Raw genomic sequence first — 16,941 nt, 5'->3', positions numbered from 1 at the left:
GACCAATAGAAGGCAATGCCCTAAAGCAAACATGAAGGACATGCTGATAAGAAGTATTTAAGCAGCCATTAGCAAGTGTTTGATTAAAAGAGTCATAGAAAGCTGGGAAGCCATGTGATGCTTGTTTCATCAACAGCACTTAACAGACTCCCTGTTAGCGAGCGAACAAAGGCTAGGTGCTGTAAAGTCAATATTTTCACAAGCAAAAAGAATTGACAAAGGTCTCAGTAGAATTGCAGGTCAACATTTATTTAATTTGTGTGTGTGTGTGTTCTTGATACACTTTTGCAAGTGTAGCTGGTGTTGCAACTTCTTTTATGGAAAATATGATTCCTGAGGTCACTCCACTTAAAACATGCAGCCAGAACTAATACAGCAACGTACTATAATAAATACTGAAGTGTCAGCAAAATTGAGTATATGTTGCTGTCTCTCTTTATAACAACATTACAAAGTGCGCAATACAGACAATCAAAAGATTAAACAGTAAGCGGTTACTTGATATCTATAAAACCTCAAGGAGCAGCTTATTGACAGGAAGTTTTTAACACGCATACTAATACACTGCCTGTCGTCCATTCGTCTCTATCCAGTTTAGAATAGAATGGGTTACTGCTCTTCGGTTTCTTTTACTAACGTCTTACACGTTAAGAATTTTAAAAATCTAATTAACGTTATCTTTGCTCATTAACGCTAAACAAAGAAAATAAGGGGTAGCTTTAATGAGTCGCAGACATGTGGATGTGTTAAGAATTATATAACAAGTAACCCCAGTGCAATGGCTTTCTTTTCTTCAAAAGCAATGTGAACAAAGCACAGGCTACAAATAAAACGAAGGCCAAGTGCTCTAAAATCTATTCTGCGCTATAAAATAATATACTTGCATGCAATTTTAGAGCAGTGTGATTTACTACAATCAGCTAGCAGTAAAATAGTCTTGGCAAAATTTGCAATACAGTATCCAAGTTTCAATTTGTTCTACATTCGTTATCCAGTATTGTACTGCATTAGGGTTTAAGCTGGTCTGACTTCACATTTAACTGGCAGCCATTATTTTATAATGATGTTTCTCTCTGTACCGTTGGCGTCACTCTGTTGACTTTGCAAACAGCAACTCCCTTACTGTTTACAGAGCTAATGTTGACACTGTCACAAACTATAGTCAACTTGATAAAAATGAATTACTGATTAAACTGGAAGTCATTTTTCACAAGTTACATCTGTAAATTGCCTGTTCACTTAAGATTGTTACTTATGCACAATTTAAGATGTTAAAGGGTAATACTGTAGCAGGTTTCAGAAGTGTTTTTAACTCGAGATAAAGAACCACGATTTCCTAACATCAGTGGCAGTAAGAAAGTTGAACACCATAATGGAAAAAGCTTGTGTAGCCCAAGAGGTCCATTTCCAACAGCTACACAAGGTCTTAAATACTATGCCATCCTTCAGACTCATTTAGCCCTGCCCTACTGTCAGTGAGACCGTACAGTGAATAAACACACAGCAGCCAGCGGGTTAGCAGGTTAGGACATGAACAAGAGCATCCTAGCAGCTGTGCAAAGGTCATAATCAAAAACAGCAGGGCACCACACACGCGACTTGGAAATGCTTTCTGCGAGACCACAAATACTGTATCTTCTTCAAAACAACCACTCCACCCTCCCAGACGTTGGACTGGATTAAAACTCAGGATCTTCTGGCTCCTATTCATACCACTTGACCAAACCCAAAACACTTTTCTTTTTTAAAATAGAGAGCTATTTCACATCCACAAAACTCAACTCTAGCTGAGCTGGGATGGGAAGCCTTGAAAAACTACACAACACTGCCCTCTAGAGCTGCAGGACTGAAAAAAAAACCCTGTTCTGCATCCAAATATCTTGTGGTATCCTACTGTGTTTTACATTAAAGGAAAATAAACAAACAGATAAAGTATAATTCTAATGCTTATTTCTCGTTATTTATAATAAACGACATACCAGCCAAGTCTGTACTTGTTCTACGTTATCATTAACACAGTTCCTGGGAAAACCCATTGCTAGGAACTTCTAAGCAGGTACATCGTCATTAACAAAAAAATACAATAGGTGGCACAGAAGTGAATGGGATATTACAATGACTAACTCGCTGTCCCTGGAGCAAAGACATGTCCACACTATATAATTAAACTCAATGAACTACCAAAGTCCTTTAAACCAATGTAATTAGAATCTAGGGATTATTTAATTATTGGGGAAAGCATTAAACATTTGTATGCAGACAACAGAATGTTCTGGTAAACTCGTTTCAAAGTACATCAGGCTTCAAAAGAAAACAGTGGCAAGTCCCACTATACTGAAGTAAAAAGAGACACCCATGAGATGAACCTACCAGATTGCAGGATAAAGGAACATGCCTGGTTCCTCATGAAACACTGCAGGCCACTCATTCTATCATGTGACATTAATGTGGCAAATGTGACAATCATGTGTCTTTGTTGTAGGTTCAAAACATTTTAAATGTATTTGGGTAGCAGTCATTTCTTTATGGTCATGTTAAAGCAGTGAATTTGACAAAACCTTGGAGAGATGGTGGAACACTCTACCGGTAGCCTACATGCTCACCACAGGTATTCAAAATGTAATGATTAAACAAGGGTCTGTGTTGATTCATTAGTTATTTTATCAGTTCTTCCTGTTACCCGATCAAAAGGTAAATATATACATACTGTATCCACAATTATGGTTTGACCTTCATCCACCCTTAAGTGCATTGGCACCACCTGCTGTATGCAAAGTGTACATTGCATTTTTGTCATAAAACAAGCCTGTTTCAGTGTGAATGAATGCTCGACTTCATACGAAAGCATTCACCTCCATTGATAAACCAAAAACCAGGGATAGCTGTTGCAAAACATCCCAGATACCTCATATTATAGGACCACATAACTGCCATGTGTCTGATGGGTTGGGAATGCTGGCAACTGAGCATTTAGTGGTTTCAGCTTTTGAGAAGTCTGCTTGCATAAATCAAATAAAGAGACAGCAAAATGGAAACTTCAAATAACTACTGAAATAAAATCAAGAAAAATGAACAATATTGAATTCACTTTACAAATCTTCATCTTCACCCAGTTAGCTAATCTGTTGTCACATACAGGATTATTTAGTTATGGCAACAGGACACCCCTTCGACATGTCACATTTAATGTATTTGCCTACTTTGTTTCCTTTCAAATCTGGCAGATTAACCACGAGGCACCGTACCACTCGAGCGACTCAGATGCATGGTAAATTACTACAAATGAAAAGCCTTCTTTTCAGATATGCAATCACCAGTCCCCACAGCAACCAATCGTGGAGTTTTATAAACATTTCAACTGCACTTGGGAATGATCTATTTGTTTCAGATTGGATACACTCCATCTAACTGAAGCAAATAAAAACAAGCAGAAGTAGCAAGTCGTGCTCACCAGGCTGCAATTTGTCCGTTTGACTTCTATACGTTTTGAATAGGATTATTAGGAGTTGAATGTTTGAATATTAAAACCACATTAGAACTCAATTTCAGCCACTATTGAGCATTTTCCAAAAGGCAGGATGCATCACCCGAGTGACGCTCAAATAATTTCTTCCACTACAAATAGCTTCAATACACATTTACAACACTGTGGTGGAATTTAAACAAAACCAAAAAGCAAACCAGAAGCCTTGATTTACAGGGTTTCACCAGGCCTGTTAGTGTGCACTTCTGTTTGCCTGCTGAGTTTGCTTTTAACATTTCTCACCGACTGTCAGACCAAAGAACGTAGTGCAAACAGAGGTGCCCACATAAAATGCCAAGGTTTGTTAGCAGAGTAAATTGTGTGCTTAGCAGAGTCTTAAAAAAAAAAAAAATCCTTTCAGCATAAATAGTGCTGACTCAATGTGCTAAAGTAAACAAAGAGAATAATGATGAATAGACATGACCCAGGGTCCCACAGGAATGTGAACTAATCCAACAGTAAAGTGGTAGCTAGAGTTCAAGTCCATAGCTAGATATAGATATATATATAGATATAATAAAGTGGTATATATATATATATATATATATATATATATATATATATATATATATATATATACACACACACACACTAAAACCTAGGAAATGGATCTCATCCAGCACTCCAAGGTTGTGGTTTTAGATTGTTTATAATTTATTTGTACATACCATGTCATCTGGATTTGTCCTAGAATTCAGATAAACCATGCTAATGTTAGCCCACACAGGGATTGGTGGTCTTAAAACAAATCAACCAACAAAAGGGAGGCTAAATTACATTATTAATATAATATGCAGTAACAGCTGAAAGAGCAACACACCCAAAAGCTCTGTGGAAGCAGTTAACTAATTTTGGTTCTGATTTTTTTTCTGACACATTAAAAAACATTAACATTTACAAGATGGTATCAGGTCAGTCCCTACTATTTATGCAATTGTATAAAAGAAACAGCCAAAATTGCTTTAGACCATAGATTTTATTCAAACCACAGTATGACGGCAACAAACAGAAAACTCTGGGAATATGAAATGCTTAAAAAAAAAAAAACTAAAGTGCTTTTTAAAGAGTAATAAATAGCAGCATCTTAAGGGAAATTAGAAGAAAAAAGTGTTCAACATTAAAATCAAAATACAAGGAAAACAGTAAAGTCTTTCAAAACTTTCTTCTAAAAAAGCATTGATAATGGTTTTTATAAAGCCTGTAGATCACCTGGTAAAGAATTACTTCTGCATTAAAGATTGCAAGAGTAGCAGTACACTAGAAACAGCATGTTTTACTAAATGAATTATTGAACCCGTTTTAACAGACTGCAATATTACATATATATGCACATGAAAAGGAGCCATCTCAGGGACAGACTGTACAAGTTATATGCAACTAAATAAACGGTGTGCACAACAAAGTTTAAAAAACACATTATTTACTTGAGGTTTGTGTTTGGTTGGGGATGTGTAAACTTAACCAAAATACACAAACACAGAACCGGATAACAACATTCACCGTAATTTAAAATAGAACATTTGGCTTTGTCCCTTTGAAGGCAGTGAGAAAGAATAAAAACAAATAAAAAAGGTCTCCATTAGGGCTTTCTGCGCCTGCAGGGAAGAGAGGAAACAAAAAAAGTAATATTTTAATTTAGAAAGTGAACACTGTCTACGCTCAAACTGAACAATGCCACAAAAAACAAGTCAATATTATGCTCTCAGTTAAACTTAGTCTCAATTACCAAAACAAACTTACTTAGGTTGGCCATGGTGCTGGTATCCAGGTCCAAGATTAGAACCCGCCCTCATCTCTACAGCTACAGAACACTAAAGAAAAACAAAAGTTAGTGCTATAACTGTTTCAACAGAACATTTCATATTAGATTCTTACCCAATATAGCAACACGTTTATCAAGCAGCACTGAACTTACCCTCGTCTCTACATCGGTCCATTCACTCTCTGTGGTTTCCTCCTGCTGCACAGGGGCGTTACCAGAGGACCTCCTTTTCCGGCTTGAGGAAAAAAGAACACATTTCGTTAATATACACACATCTTTTTATGTAAAAAAATTAGATGTTTCACGATACACCCAAAAGGAATACAAACTTTGTACTAGAAGTTGGGGACTCCTGCTTTAATGTTTCTACGTCTGTGAACTGAACTGATTGTCCTCCCCCTCTTGTCTTGAACACTTCTCCCTGAAAGAAACAAAATCAAGGCTTGCAAATCAGAAGTGATACGGACATGGTCATCACTTTGCTAATGTTTCCAAATGTACCGCTGGTCACCTTGACTCTTCTGCAGCCTCTTGTTTGGAATTGTATTAATCTAGGATTTGTTTAACCAGTTGTTGTAGAAAATAAAAATCACTGGTACATTTGAAACTTTAAAACAAAATTGCCAAGATTCCCATCTGAAGTAGTTAATGTCAAATTGAGTTATAAATAAATTGCAAAATATATACACAACACAAATGAACATACATGCACAATCTGCAATTTCAAAGACAAGTTATCTTTGTCAAACGTCGACAGAAAGTGACTTTTTGGAAGGATTAACGTATTAAAAACGAGCTCACTTTAGGGAGAAAAATCGAAGAACACAAAATAGAACAGACACCCTTTACCTTTATAAGTTTTGTTTTAATCTCCCCATCCGATGCCAGCTCCTGGTGTGTCAGCATGTATTTGTCACATTTTGACAAAGCTTTTTCATTGGGAACTGACACCTTGATTGCATTGGGTACATGTGGTTGCATGACTGTACCTAGCTCCAAATTACTGGCTGGTTTATGATCTACCCATCTCTCCCCACCCGCGGAGCGCGAGCGTCTGTGTCGAGGGTGAACCGGTGGTGCGTTCTATGCAAATTAAAACAGTAAAGCAACAAAATCATGAGAATTATAAAACTACGCGCATACAGAGATGAACATTTTCTAGGCCTGATTGTGAATTTTACATAACTGTAGTACAAAAGAGGTAATAAAAAAATCAAATTGTTAATTACAGTGTGAAGTCACTTGTACATTTACAATTTCACCATTTATTTTCTACATTCTAAAGATGCAAAAACAAAAGCCAAAAAAAAAAAAAAAAAAAAAAAAAAAAAGGCGTACTGATAGGCATAGAACGATATTTGGATTACTGAGTACTCGATAAGGCCTAGTAAATAACCTTTAATTTGGCCTTAAGCCATCATGCAAGGTATTTGGATTTACTGATTTAAACCCATCCGATTACAGAACCATAGAAAAGACAGCATTAAAATAACCTTTAATTTGGCCTTAGCCATTTGACTTGTGATATTCAGGTTATTTTAATGAGAAAGCAGAAAGCTAAGACAGATTTGTTAAGGGGAAATAGAGGTAAAGAGAAAATAGAACATGAAATAGCCCAAGTAAATTTTTTTATTACACTAATTATTTAGCTGTGTAGCTAGGTGGATTTTATATTTAAGTATACAACTAGCCAAGTTTAACAGACAGGTAAATTTTTATAGAAGCCATTATATAATTTTTTTTTAAATATAACTATACATGATTTTATGTTTATTGAAGGTACAGCATGTTTTGTGGGTTGTTTGGTTTTTACTTAATTATTCTGTAACAAAAATTGTATGATAGTCATTAGTAAAGAATGAATTACGTTTGTGGTGTTACTGAAACTTCATTGCATCAAAACTGGCCAGTGCATCAAATCGCAAATAGAGCATTCTATGGAACTAGAGAAAGGACTGCAAGTAGCTTTTGTTGAATGGTATGGAATGTGTGAAGCTATTCAGCAATGTACATTTCCAATATTTACATTACTGCACACTGGAAATGACAACAGGATACAAAAAGTATGATTAATGAGTAGGTACCAATTGTTGCTACATAATCAATTAGAGCCTGCGTTCACCTGCTTAAGACTAACAAAGTATGAACCAGCTGGCATTCCCTACTACCACAGAGTATAGATATAATTTATTAAATATAATTTGTAATTGAATCAAATGAAAAACCGTTGAGATCACAAGCACTCTGCAATAGTGTTCCTGTCAATAGCAATACCAGACTGTGTAGTGCTGGCTACTGCTAGACAACTGGCCCAGTTTGTTTGTTTAACCCGTCGCCATGAGCTTGGGACGACAAAAAGAAAAAAAAAAAAAAAAAAAACTTTTGGTGATGAATTGGCAAGCTGCAGTGACTGATAGGTTGGGTGTTATTGCTCAATTACTTTAAAAAGTAAGTAGCATTCCTGGATCAAATCAAGAAATCAGGAATCAACAGCCACTGCAATCTAACTACCGCTGTGTCATATGCTTACACCACTAACCCTGTGGCAACACTCCTGTTCTGGTTGCTGTTATGTCTGTATTCCGTGAGCTCCTCCTGTCTAGTCCTATGATCAGGTGAATCGTAAACTTGTCTAGGAGCCTGGGGAACTCTCTGTTCCCACTCTGCAATATAGGAGGCTACCGACAGACTGCTGGAGGAAGGCTGGCCCCTCCTGACCAGGTGAGGGGAAGAGACAGGAGCCTGCCTGTGGAGGGGGAGCTGAGGAACAAAATGATGAGGACACTGCACAAACAGGAGACCCAGTTAGTAAATGTGGAAACTTAGTGCACAGACAATAAACAGTACCAAGCTTCAAGTGCAAAGGCGATTAATCAATTCAACTTTTTCCTTCTCACCCCACTCCCTATATGTCATATTTCAAATGTTAACCCATAATCTAAAATAATTTAATTATAGGTGAAATCAAATGTTTAATTGCCCCTGACCTGTATTATAAGTAAACATGTTACAATAGGGTTTTGCTAACACTGTATCAAAGGTGACAAAATCGGTATACAAACTAAACGTACACGTACAGGCGATGGAGACACAGATCTTTTCTTAACCATGTCCTTCTCCCTGGATGGTCTCTCTGGCTTTTCAGGCCTTTCAGATCTCTCTGGTCGCTCTGGTCTCTCGCTCTTGCTTTCCGTTACAATGGCTTTGAGCTGCTTCAGCTTTTCATCTTTCACCCACAGTTTGTTCTGCATCTCCATCTGTTTCGCAGCCACACGTCTCTCCTGGAGTGAATGCAACAGTAAATAAATTCAGAACATTAATATAAAAAAAAAAACCACCAGAATACTTACTTCTAATTGAACCACAGAAGACAACAGGCTATTTTGTTATTTATGTACATGATTGCATTACTTTGATTACCTACTTCCAAAAATCAACTGCAAATCAATAATCAAGCTCATAAGAGAAATCAACACGGATATAAAATTTAAAAAGAAAAAAGTAGGACTCCTATGATTCAAAGGTGGTAGATAAATGCAGCTGGAAGATGTTTCCCCTACTTTAATAGCACATTCACTACTGGATGCTACTAACTTTACACTTACACATTCCTTCTCCCATTTCATCTTTGTATTAGACACCACTCCTTGCATCCTTGCTTCCATTCGACGTTTCTCTGATAATTCTCGCTGCAATTTCTGGTCCTTTGTCTCCAACTCTTGTTTTAAGGAACGTTTATCCACTTCATAAATATTAGTCGTTTTCTGCAAAATGTCAATCTAAAAAAACAAAAACAAATGAGCATTCAATTAGCGTACAAGATATCAATGTCTTACACGGCAGGTGTTGATTTCAATAAAAGTAGAAAGACGTTATACCTTATATTCTAGGGTTTTGACCTTCTTCTCAAGTCGATCAACCTCAGACTTCTGCCCCATGATAACCCTATCCTTGTCACCCAGCTTTCCTCTCTGTTCCTCGATGAAGTTCTCCTTGGCCATTAGGGTACCATCAAACTCCTGGAGCATAGATTTAAACAATCCAGCTGCAAAATAACCACCAAGTCTTTGTCAAATACAGCATTAGTTCTAAAGAACTCTAGGAGACTGCCAGTTCAGCCAAATAAAAAAAAAAACACACACACACATTTTTATACATACACACACACTAAACTTATGCAAAAGTAGGCCCACTCACCTGTTTTATCAAACTCATCTATCATCATCTGTCTTATTCTGTGTCGTTTCTCCAGGCATTCAATCAGTTTGGGCAAGGTTTTGTCGTCATTAACATCCACAAGATTACAAGGAGGCAGAGGCGGTAAGCTCTGTATAAGAATCTCAGTGGCTGAAGGGTTTTCTAAATCTGTGTATTTGATTGGTGGGAAAAAAAGGTGGTAACTCATCACTTAACACAAATTTTGCAAAGTCATTTGAAAAAACTACTTCAATTGACTTTTACCTCCATTAACTGGGCCTCCACGCTCCTCTAGCTTGCGTGTCAACTCTTCCTTGAAGGCCTGGTTTCTGTTCCTGCGCCCCGGTGTGAGGCCGCAGATAGGCCTGTCAACAGGCCTGGCAACTTCCACTTCCTGAGTCATCTCAGCAAACCTCATCACCAGCTAATAGAAACAGGGAGTAAACAAACCCCATCCCCAGCTAATAGTAGTAGTATCGTTTGCAGTCATCCTACATTACTTTATGCATTTGAATATGTCATCCTACAAACTATGTATTAGCAAATTAATAAACATAACACTGTAGACGGCTACTAACATTTATTCAGACCTTAAATCCCTGTGAAAACGTACAACAGGATTTTAAAAGGTCTTTATTTTTCCCCCAGTATTATTTCAGAGAACACAAGTGTAAATAAATATATAGGCTTTCACTTACCAGCACACTTACACACATCATTTATTTAAAACAACTAAAACATAACCTTGATATCTAATTTGTCAACAGAAGGGGAGGACATTTTTTAAAAATGGATTTCCTGTTTGTGGCACCGATCCCTGAACAGTAGAGTTAATATAACAAAGTATTGGAATCTGTGCATTTGATAGATCCTGTAACACATGCAAGTTGTGTTTTTATTTTTTATTATTGAATCTATTCTTTGAATATAATGTTTAATAAAAATAAAAAATGCTGTTCACAAGGAACCAATAAGATCTTATATATATATATTTGCATGAAAGACAAAAGAAAATCCACTCAGTTCTTTTACATTGTACTTTGCTATTAAACTTCATAGTATTGACGCTCTGTGAAAATGTTACATTTACTAAAATAATCATAAACAATGCTTTTAAAAAAAGACCAAATTCCCATTTTATTTTACTATGCAGGACAGACGCTATAAAATCATTACCTTTATTAAAAATGTGCACCGATTAGTCAACTAATGTCCATAAATTAACCAATCAAATTTATCAAGCGACAGCCCTAGTTTCATTAGGATGTAGCGACAGTTGCAGCAAGACAGTGACCTAACAAACACACCAGTCTTACCATAGTTTCTTCGTAATCGTCTGCTTTAGGATTGACACAAACAATCATTCTCACTTTTCCTTCCCCATCAAAATAGTTCTTAAATAGATGGGTCACTTTAGAATCTCTATACGGTACCATCTACAGAAAAAAATAAATGAAAAAAAAAGTTTAATCTGGCTTTGACAACAACTTTTTGGTTAAATTACATGTTTTATTTGCTTACATAACCAACCTTGTTTGTTCCATACATCTGGTTCTCTCTTAAAACTTCTATACATGTTCTAAGAGTCATCAGGGACTGGTTTATGTTCCCTATAAAACAGAGAAGATGCCATAAAGCAGTGAAAATGTCAATACCGGGATACAATTATCAAAATCACATCTACCAGCAGCGCACCTGCCTCTCGCAGTCGGCTCCCTTCAGCTCGCGTTCTGCTTGTTCTTTCACTTCCTGCCAGATCAACCAGGCAAAGCTGACTCACACTGATCTGATCTTTATCCTGACAGCAAAAAAATAAATCAGTGTTTGTCAAACTGGTTTCTTGGAACTTTTTTGGTAAGCCACAAACTGAACGTTTGGCTCAACTGTTTTTGTATCGCTGTAGAGACTCTACCTTCATCAATTATATTGCATAAGTCAAGTATGCTTATGTTTAAAACAACTTCGATGTGATGGAAAATCTGGATTTCCATTATGCAGAATAAAGACTATTCAACTTTCTACCTGCAGAACATTGTCTCCATCTGCATCCAAAGGTGCTTGAGCCAGTTTGATGATGAATACACTGTGAGAACGACTGGATTCTCGGTTTAACTGAGTGTTGGCAATACGCCTTTTTTTCTGACCTGTAGAGCAGAAAGAGCAAATAGGATTGGACTAAAGCATTACTATAAATCTGCAACGTGCTACGGTAGTGTAGTCATAGCATACTACTGTAGATTTGAGAAACACTGACATTTTACCAATACAATTGTCAATAAAAAAGGATAAGGCAACAGTCCAATTCAGCAACAGCCTACCTTTCCAGAAAACCTCAAAGGCTTCTACTGTCGATTTCACCTCTACTTCTGTACAGCCAGCCACATACATATTATGGTTTTGATCTTCCCTGAGAATTTTAGATTGAGGAGGTCTGCAAAGTGCACAGGAGAGTTAGAGAACTAAGACTGCATTGAAGATACAAACAGGTGAACCTAAACTTGGTTAATGTTTCTAGCTGGGTACAAATTACACGGCATCTTTAAAGATTATAAAAGCATTTAGTTGCCTCTTTTGAAAACATTGTGAAAGCTGGATTACATGCAAATGAAGGTCAATCGTGCCTTTTGCGTTAGCAGTTTTAATTTAAGTGTCACTTTCAGCCAGATGGGTAAAAACAAAAGCAAACTGCAAATAAGCTTCTTGTAATTGCACAGTACAATTGCGGGAAAAAAAAAGTAATTTCTATGCAAGCTTTATACAGCCCAATACCAAGTCGTTCTAAGCTAAGTCTGTTAAGCTTGAGCGCCAACAGCTACTGTACCAATACACAAAAAGCACAAAAGCAACAATTAAAGAAAAAAGGAGACAGCAATAGCATTACACACTGGCCACGTACATGAACTCAGTGCTCCGCACAGGAGTGCCGCACCCGTTCCACCTAATAAAGAAAATAGGGTGAATGAAGTCTTAAGCAAGCTATGCTGAAAAGTGAAAATTTGTCCGTCTCCCCCAAAGTGAGATTTCATAAATGTTTTGCTTTTTGTTAGCTTGCGTTAACTTATTGAGATTACAGGATCTAAATGTTCATTAAGATTCCAGCAAAAGGGGCAATTAACCATTTTAGGTAACTAGAAAGAGCACATGACAATCCTGTACATACCATAAAAATATGAACTGTATATACCTTCATGAACAAAGACTGTGGGAAACATGAGGCCCTATCATTTGCTACAATAAAATATCTTCCTCAAATTATTAGACAAAACAGATTTGACCAACAATGCACTTAATCATTTTAACTCCAACTGTTGACCCAAGCTCAAAGTCTAATTTACCATTAACACTGCACTGCAAAATGGCTAGAAAAGCTTCCAATTAAGACAACTTTCTTAGTTACTTAACTTCAGTTCTACTGTTCTCATTCTTTTTATTCTGTCACCACTATATGGATACAGTCTAAATCCAAGGCATGTTAGCTTTCAGGGTGATACTGACAATAGCACTGTGCAAAGCAGAAATAGATAGCAAGGCGCTGGAACTAGGGGTGCAGTAGCACCCCCAGGCTTTGCATGGCTTCCATCAAACACAGGGGTTACAGTTCTGTTCAATGGCTTTCAGCACCCCTACTTTAAAAATGGTTCCAGTGCCACTGACAGATACCCATAACCGAAAACACCCTGGTAGATACTTGTGTAAATAACTGGAATGTTTTAACCAGGTCACTCGCAGCGTACATGAAAGACACTTGCACATCCCCTCTACGTTAAGTGAAATACTTACTTTGGCCTTATTGGATCATGTGGGACTTCCTCTAGGAGATCATAGATGTAATTATTATAGATTTCTATGTATGAAACAAAAACACTGTAGACACTGTCTTCATCGATACCCTCTGCCTTGCAAGTATCTTCTACATTGATCATGTCAGCAAACTCTGGATCTGGCCTTTGCCTGGAATAGAAACTTATGTTATAGTTGTGGGGTATTTTTAAAGCATAGATTTACGTTCATCAGCAATGAATTACAGAGCTGTGCAGTGTATGCAACAGAATTCAAACCAGAATCAACCTGGTGAAAAACAAACAGTGCACAAGCGCAAGTCCACAAAAATCTTTTCAAAGACTTAACCCTACCTAGAAAGAGTCTTCGGTGCAGATGTTTGGCTCTCTCTTTTTTGTCTTTCCAACAAAGCATCAACTGAGGTCTGAATCTCCATGCCATTTTTGTCATCTGGCTTGAAAACCTAAAGCAGAAACATATCAGAAATCTCATTTATATTCTACTTTAAAATAAAATAATGGTAATCCTTGCCAATTTACTTACGTATCGCTTTGCCTGATAAGGACCTATACTATTGAAAATCATATCCAGAGAGCGGGGAAGAAGACCCCCTTCCCCAGGACAGCCAGTCATTGTATAGGTTTTCCCGCTGCCTGTCACACCATACGTGAAAAGCAAACCTAAAAGAAAATGAAAATGCTTTGGCTTGCTATATTTAAAAACTTAGTTTTGCAGTAACAGGCAGCATTTTATTGCACTGCCACCATTTATTTTAAACATCAAACCAGTTTAGATAATGTTGCAAGCTGCTTACCATTTTTACAATGAATGACATCATCAACAAGTGGTTTTGCCACGTTGTCAAACAGTTCAAGCTGAGATATGTTCAGACCAAACACATTCTTGAAGGAATACTGCGTCTACAAGAGTTAAAGTAACAAATGTTTGTGTTTAACGGAATCACAACATTGCAAAGTTAACCTTCCTGTTACCTCTCTCTCACTCCACATTATCCTTTCCCAGTGCAGGCAAAACAATTCTATGGTAAATCAACTATCACCATTACGCCTTATGAATCAGAATGCACGGGTCACGACCAAGATCAGCAGTCCAAATTATAAAAGTAACGGCCCCACTCGAACCATAATATTAGCTGATGGATTTGTCCGTGTTTGTTTTCCATTTTACCATGTACTAGCTGAAGATGCAAATACAGTTACCTCTTTGAACTCTCCATTCCTGTTAACTTTGCTCCCTTCTGGAGGGTGCAGTTGTATTGTTGTTTCACTGATCACCTCGATACAGCATTCCTGGTCCTCTGAACCAAGCGGGCGGACCCGGCAGTACACCTGAATCAATCATACAGTCCACAATATAAATACACTGAGGTTTAAAATAAAAAAAAAGAAAAAAGGTCAGAGATACATTATTTGTTTATTATTTTTTCTCATCAACTTACACCAACTGGATCTTTAAGGTTGCTGTTATTGGATGGTTTCTTTTGGGCAGGTCTTCGGGGTGTTTTACCCCTCCTGGGGGAGGGGGGAGAAATCAGAAATTATAACCTCACTACTTGAGGAAAGTTAGGATACTGCAAAACGTTGTGGTGGCTTGTGTTCGCACCTGAACGTTTTGTTATATCGAGATCCAGTTAGGAAGCAAACATCACAATAAGATTCTGGCAACAACTGGCAATGAGTATATTTCGCAGCACTTTTAAAAAAAATAATTGGTATAGATAGCCTGCCATTAATTTTAATTGATACAAGTATCATTTCTGTAGTTCAGAATTACAAATAGTGTGCGAGACAAATATCTATACATACGGTTACCCAGGTCTTGTGTTAATACCGCATACTAGATATGTACTCAGTACTCACGGGGCAAATACAAATATATATGATTTTTAAAAGAACAAACATTTCCCCCATTTAGTTTGTTACACTGTACCTACATTTCCCCGATTACAACACCACGCTCCCTTCTGCACAATTAAAAAAAAAATCATGAGCAGAATCTTTACAGTTGTATTTTAATAGAAAACTAAGTTTCTGTGCAACGAAATAGTTCAATATAGTACCGTTTTCAAAGGCCAATTATTTATGTCGTGTTTTTTATTTATTTTTTTAAATGAGAAACGCAATTTAAACCCAAACGACTGCAAACTGGCTTGATCTTACTGATTCGGAAGCTGGGAGAATATTAGTCATTTAGGCCCAATAAACTACAGTCAATGCTTTACAATATATTATGTGAAAATCCCTTGATGTTTATATTGCTCTAATAATTGCCACCGCAGACCCTAAATTAAAACTCATTAGGCAACAATTCCCTCACGATGCACAGGCCGGAAACGCTCGGGTGAGCTGCGCCACACTTTCTCATTCAAGAAACATTATATATATATTAGCAGCGCGTACTGTGTCTACACATTTATAAAATACTCACGGTGGTTTAATCATGACGAAGGCGGCGTTGTTTTTATTTCAGTCTCCTCCACGTCAACAAGCTTCTTCACTCAATCTCGATTCAAACTTTCCCTCCGGCTCGGGAACACACGTCATTTTTCAAATCTCGCCAATCAGCGGGAGGAGGGCGTTACAACTACCGGCAGTTCAGTTCGGCAGCTCTTGGTGGTTGGCTGCTTTTAATGAGGTTAAATATGTATGTATTATTATTATTATTAGTATTATTAGTATTATTATTATTAGTCAGTATTAATAATAATAATAATAATAATAATATATTATATTTTTAATTAATAAAAATTAAATTTTGCACTGATTAAAAAATATTATATTCTTCTAGCCGCAAACGGCGTTTGGTGTCACTAGTTTTTATGGAATTTACCTCTGTAATATATATATATTATATATAATATCTATTATATATATATATATATATATATATATATATATATATATATATGTGTGTGTGTGTGTGTGTGTGTGTGTGTGTCGTTTTATTTTGTTTTTTTTTGTTTTTTTTCAAGTGCGTCCCTTTGGTGTTTGTAATGTAGTGTTGTTTTAGTGGGAGACAGAATACCAAGCGGTGAACTGACTTGCAATCTTGCAATGGTGCAAGTATCACTCAGCCCCCGTTTGAGACATGGGAGATTGTTTCCTGGCTCATTAACAGACCATTGTTATTTAGTGCTGCAGTTAAGGCTGTGTGATCTCTGCCCGTTTCAATTGTAAGATTATAACAGAGACTTCTTTCTGTCTGCACAGCATCTTCGAGTGCGAGTCTCATACAAAATAGATCGCAACACTCGTCTCTCTGAAGAGGTTTGGATGTACCCTGCGCAGTAGGAGCTGGGGCATTTCTGTGGCTGGTGGCCTGTGTCCTGTGACCACAGTGGTGCCCCGAGCAGTCAACGAGTTTCCTTCCTGTATGAAATAAGTAGCATGTCTAGATGGTTTCCCGTGATAAGGCATATTAGTATACGGTAGATTTCTTTGTGCTGGAACCTGTTTTTATGTTTGTTTGTTTTTTATGACTTGTCAATTTGAATCAAATGTAAAGCGGCATCTCCATGGAGACAGACGCACAACAAAATGTGTTTGTTTTGGTTGCTACGGGGCTTCTTGATAGAATTTTGTATCCTGTTTCATGGTTCTGTTTTTGGACACAGAGACACCTGCTGATGTTCGATTTACAGTAATTGCAGTGTATAATA

General features: G+C 37.1%; 1 protein-coding gene across 3 annotated transcripts; it reads right to left on the bottom strand.

Moving 5' to 3' along the window:
• Positions 1–4,502: 4,502 nt before the first annotated feature.
• Positions 4,503–15,807, bottom strand: LOC121298783 (kinesin-like protein KIF23). 3 transcript variants are annotated; one of them, XM_041225996.1, is made up of 23 exons: positions 15,711–15,807; positions 14,722–14,794; positions 14,483–14,611; positions 14,077–14,182; positions 13,806–13,942; positions 13,616–13,725; positions 13,263–13,433; positions 12,379–12,420; positions 11,801–11,913; positions 11,505–11,626; positions 11,178–11,280; positions 11,013–11,092; positions 10,799–10,918; positions 9,747–9,906; positions 9,483–9,650; positions 9,164–9,330; positions 8,891–9,064; positions 8,357–8,566; positions 6,135–6,368; positions 5,615–5,706; positions 5,439–5,520; positions 5,264–5,334; positions 4,503–5,118 (listed from the first exon to the last, which is right to left on the bottom strand). In XM_041225996.1, exons 1-23 carry the CDS (start codon positions 15,722–15,724, stop codon positions 5,103–5,105), a joined length of 2,694 nt encoding a protein of 897 aa, XP_041081930.1. In that variant the 5' UTR covers positions 15,725–15,807; the 3' UTR covers positions 4,503–5,102. The 3 variants fall into 3 exon arrangements, with proteins under 3 accessions (XP_041081930.1, XP_041081931.1, XP_041081933.1); XM_041225997.1 differs by having other exon boundaries at positions 8,363–8,566; XM_041225999.1 differs by lacking the exon at positions 12,379–12,420.
• Positions 15,808–16,941: the final 1,134 nt, after the last annotated feature.

Source organism: Polyodon spathula, chromosome 24, assembly GCF_017654505.1.
Source record: "Polyodon spathula isolate WHYD16114869_AA chromosome 24, ASM1765450v1, whole genome shotgun sequence".
Taxonomy (NCBI): Eukaryota; Metazoa; Chordata; class Actinopteri; order Acipenseriformes; family Polyodontidae; genus Polyodon; species Polyodon spathula.
Note: the sequence above shows the minus strand (reverse complement) of the source record. Positions and strands in the feature narration are given on the sequence as shown.

Coding starts and splice junctions, on each gene's coding strand:
- LOC121298783 (XM_041225996.1), bottom strand. Junction 12,421..13,262: donor CATGATCCAATAAGGCCAAA/GTAAGTATTTCA, acceptor TTTCTTTATTAG/GTGGAACGGGTGCGGCACTC. Junction 9,907..10,798: donor ACGATTACGAAGAAACTATG/GTAAGACTGGTG, acceptor TGTTTCTATTAG/CTGGTGATGAGGTTTGCTGA.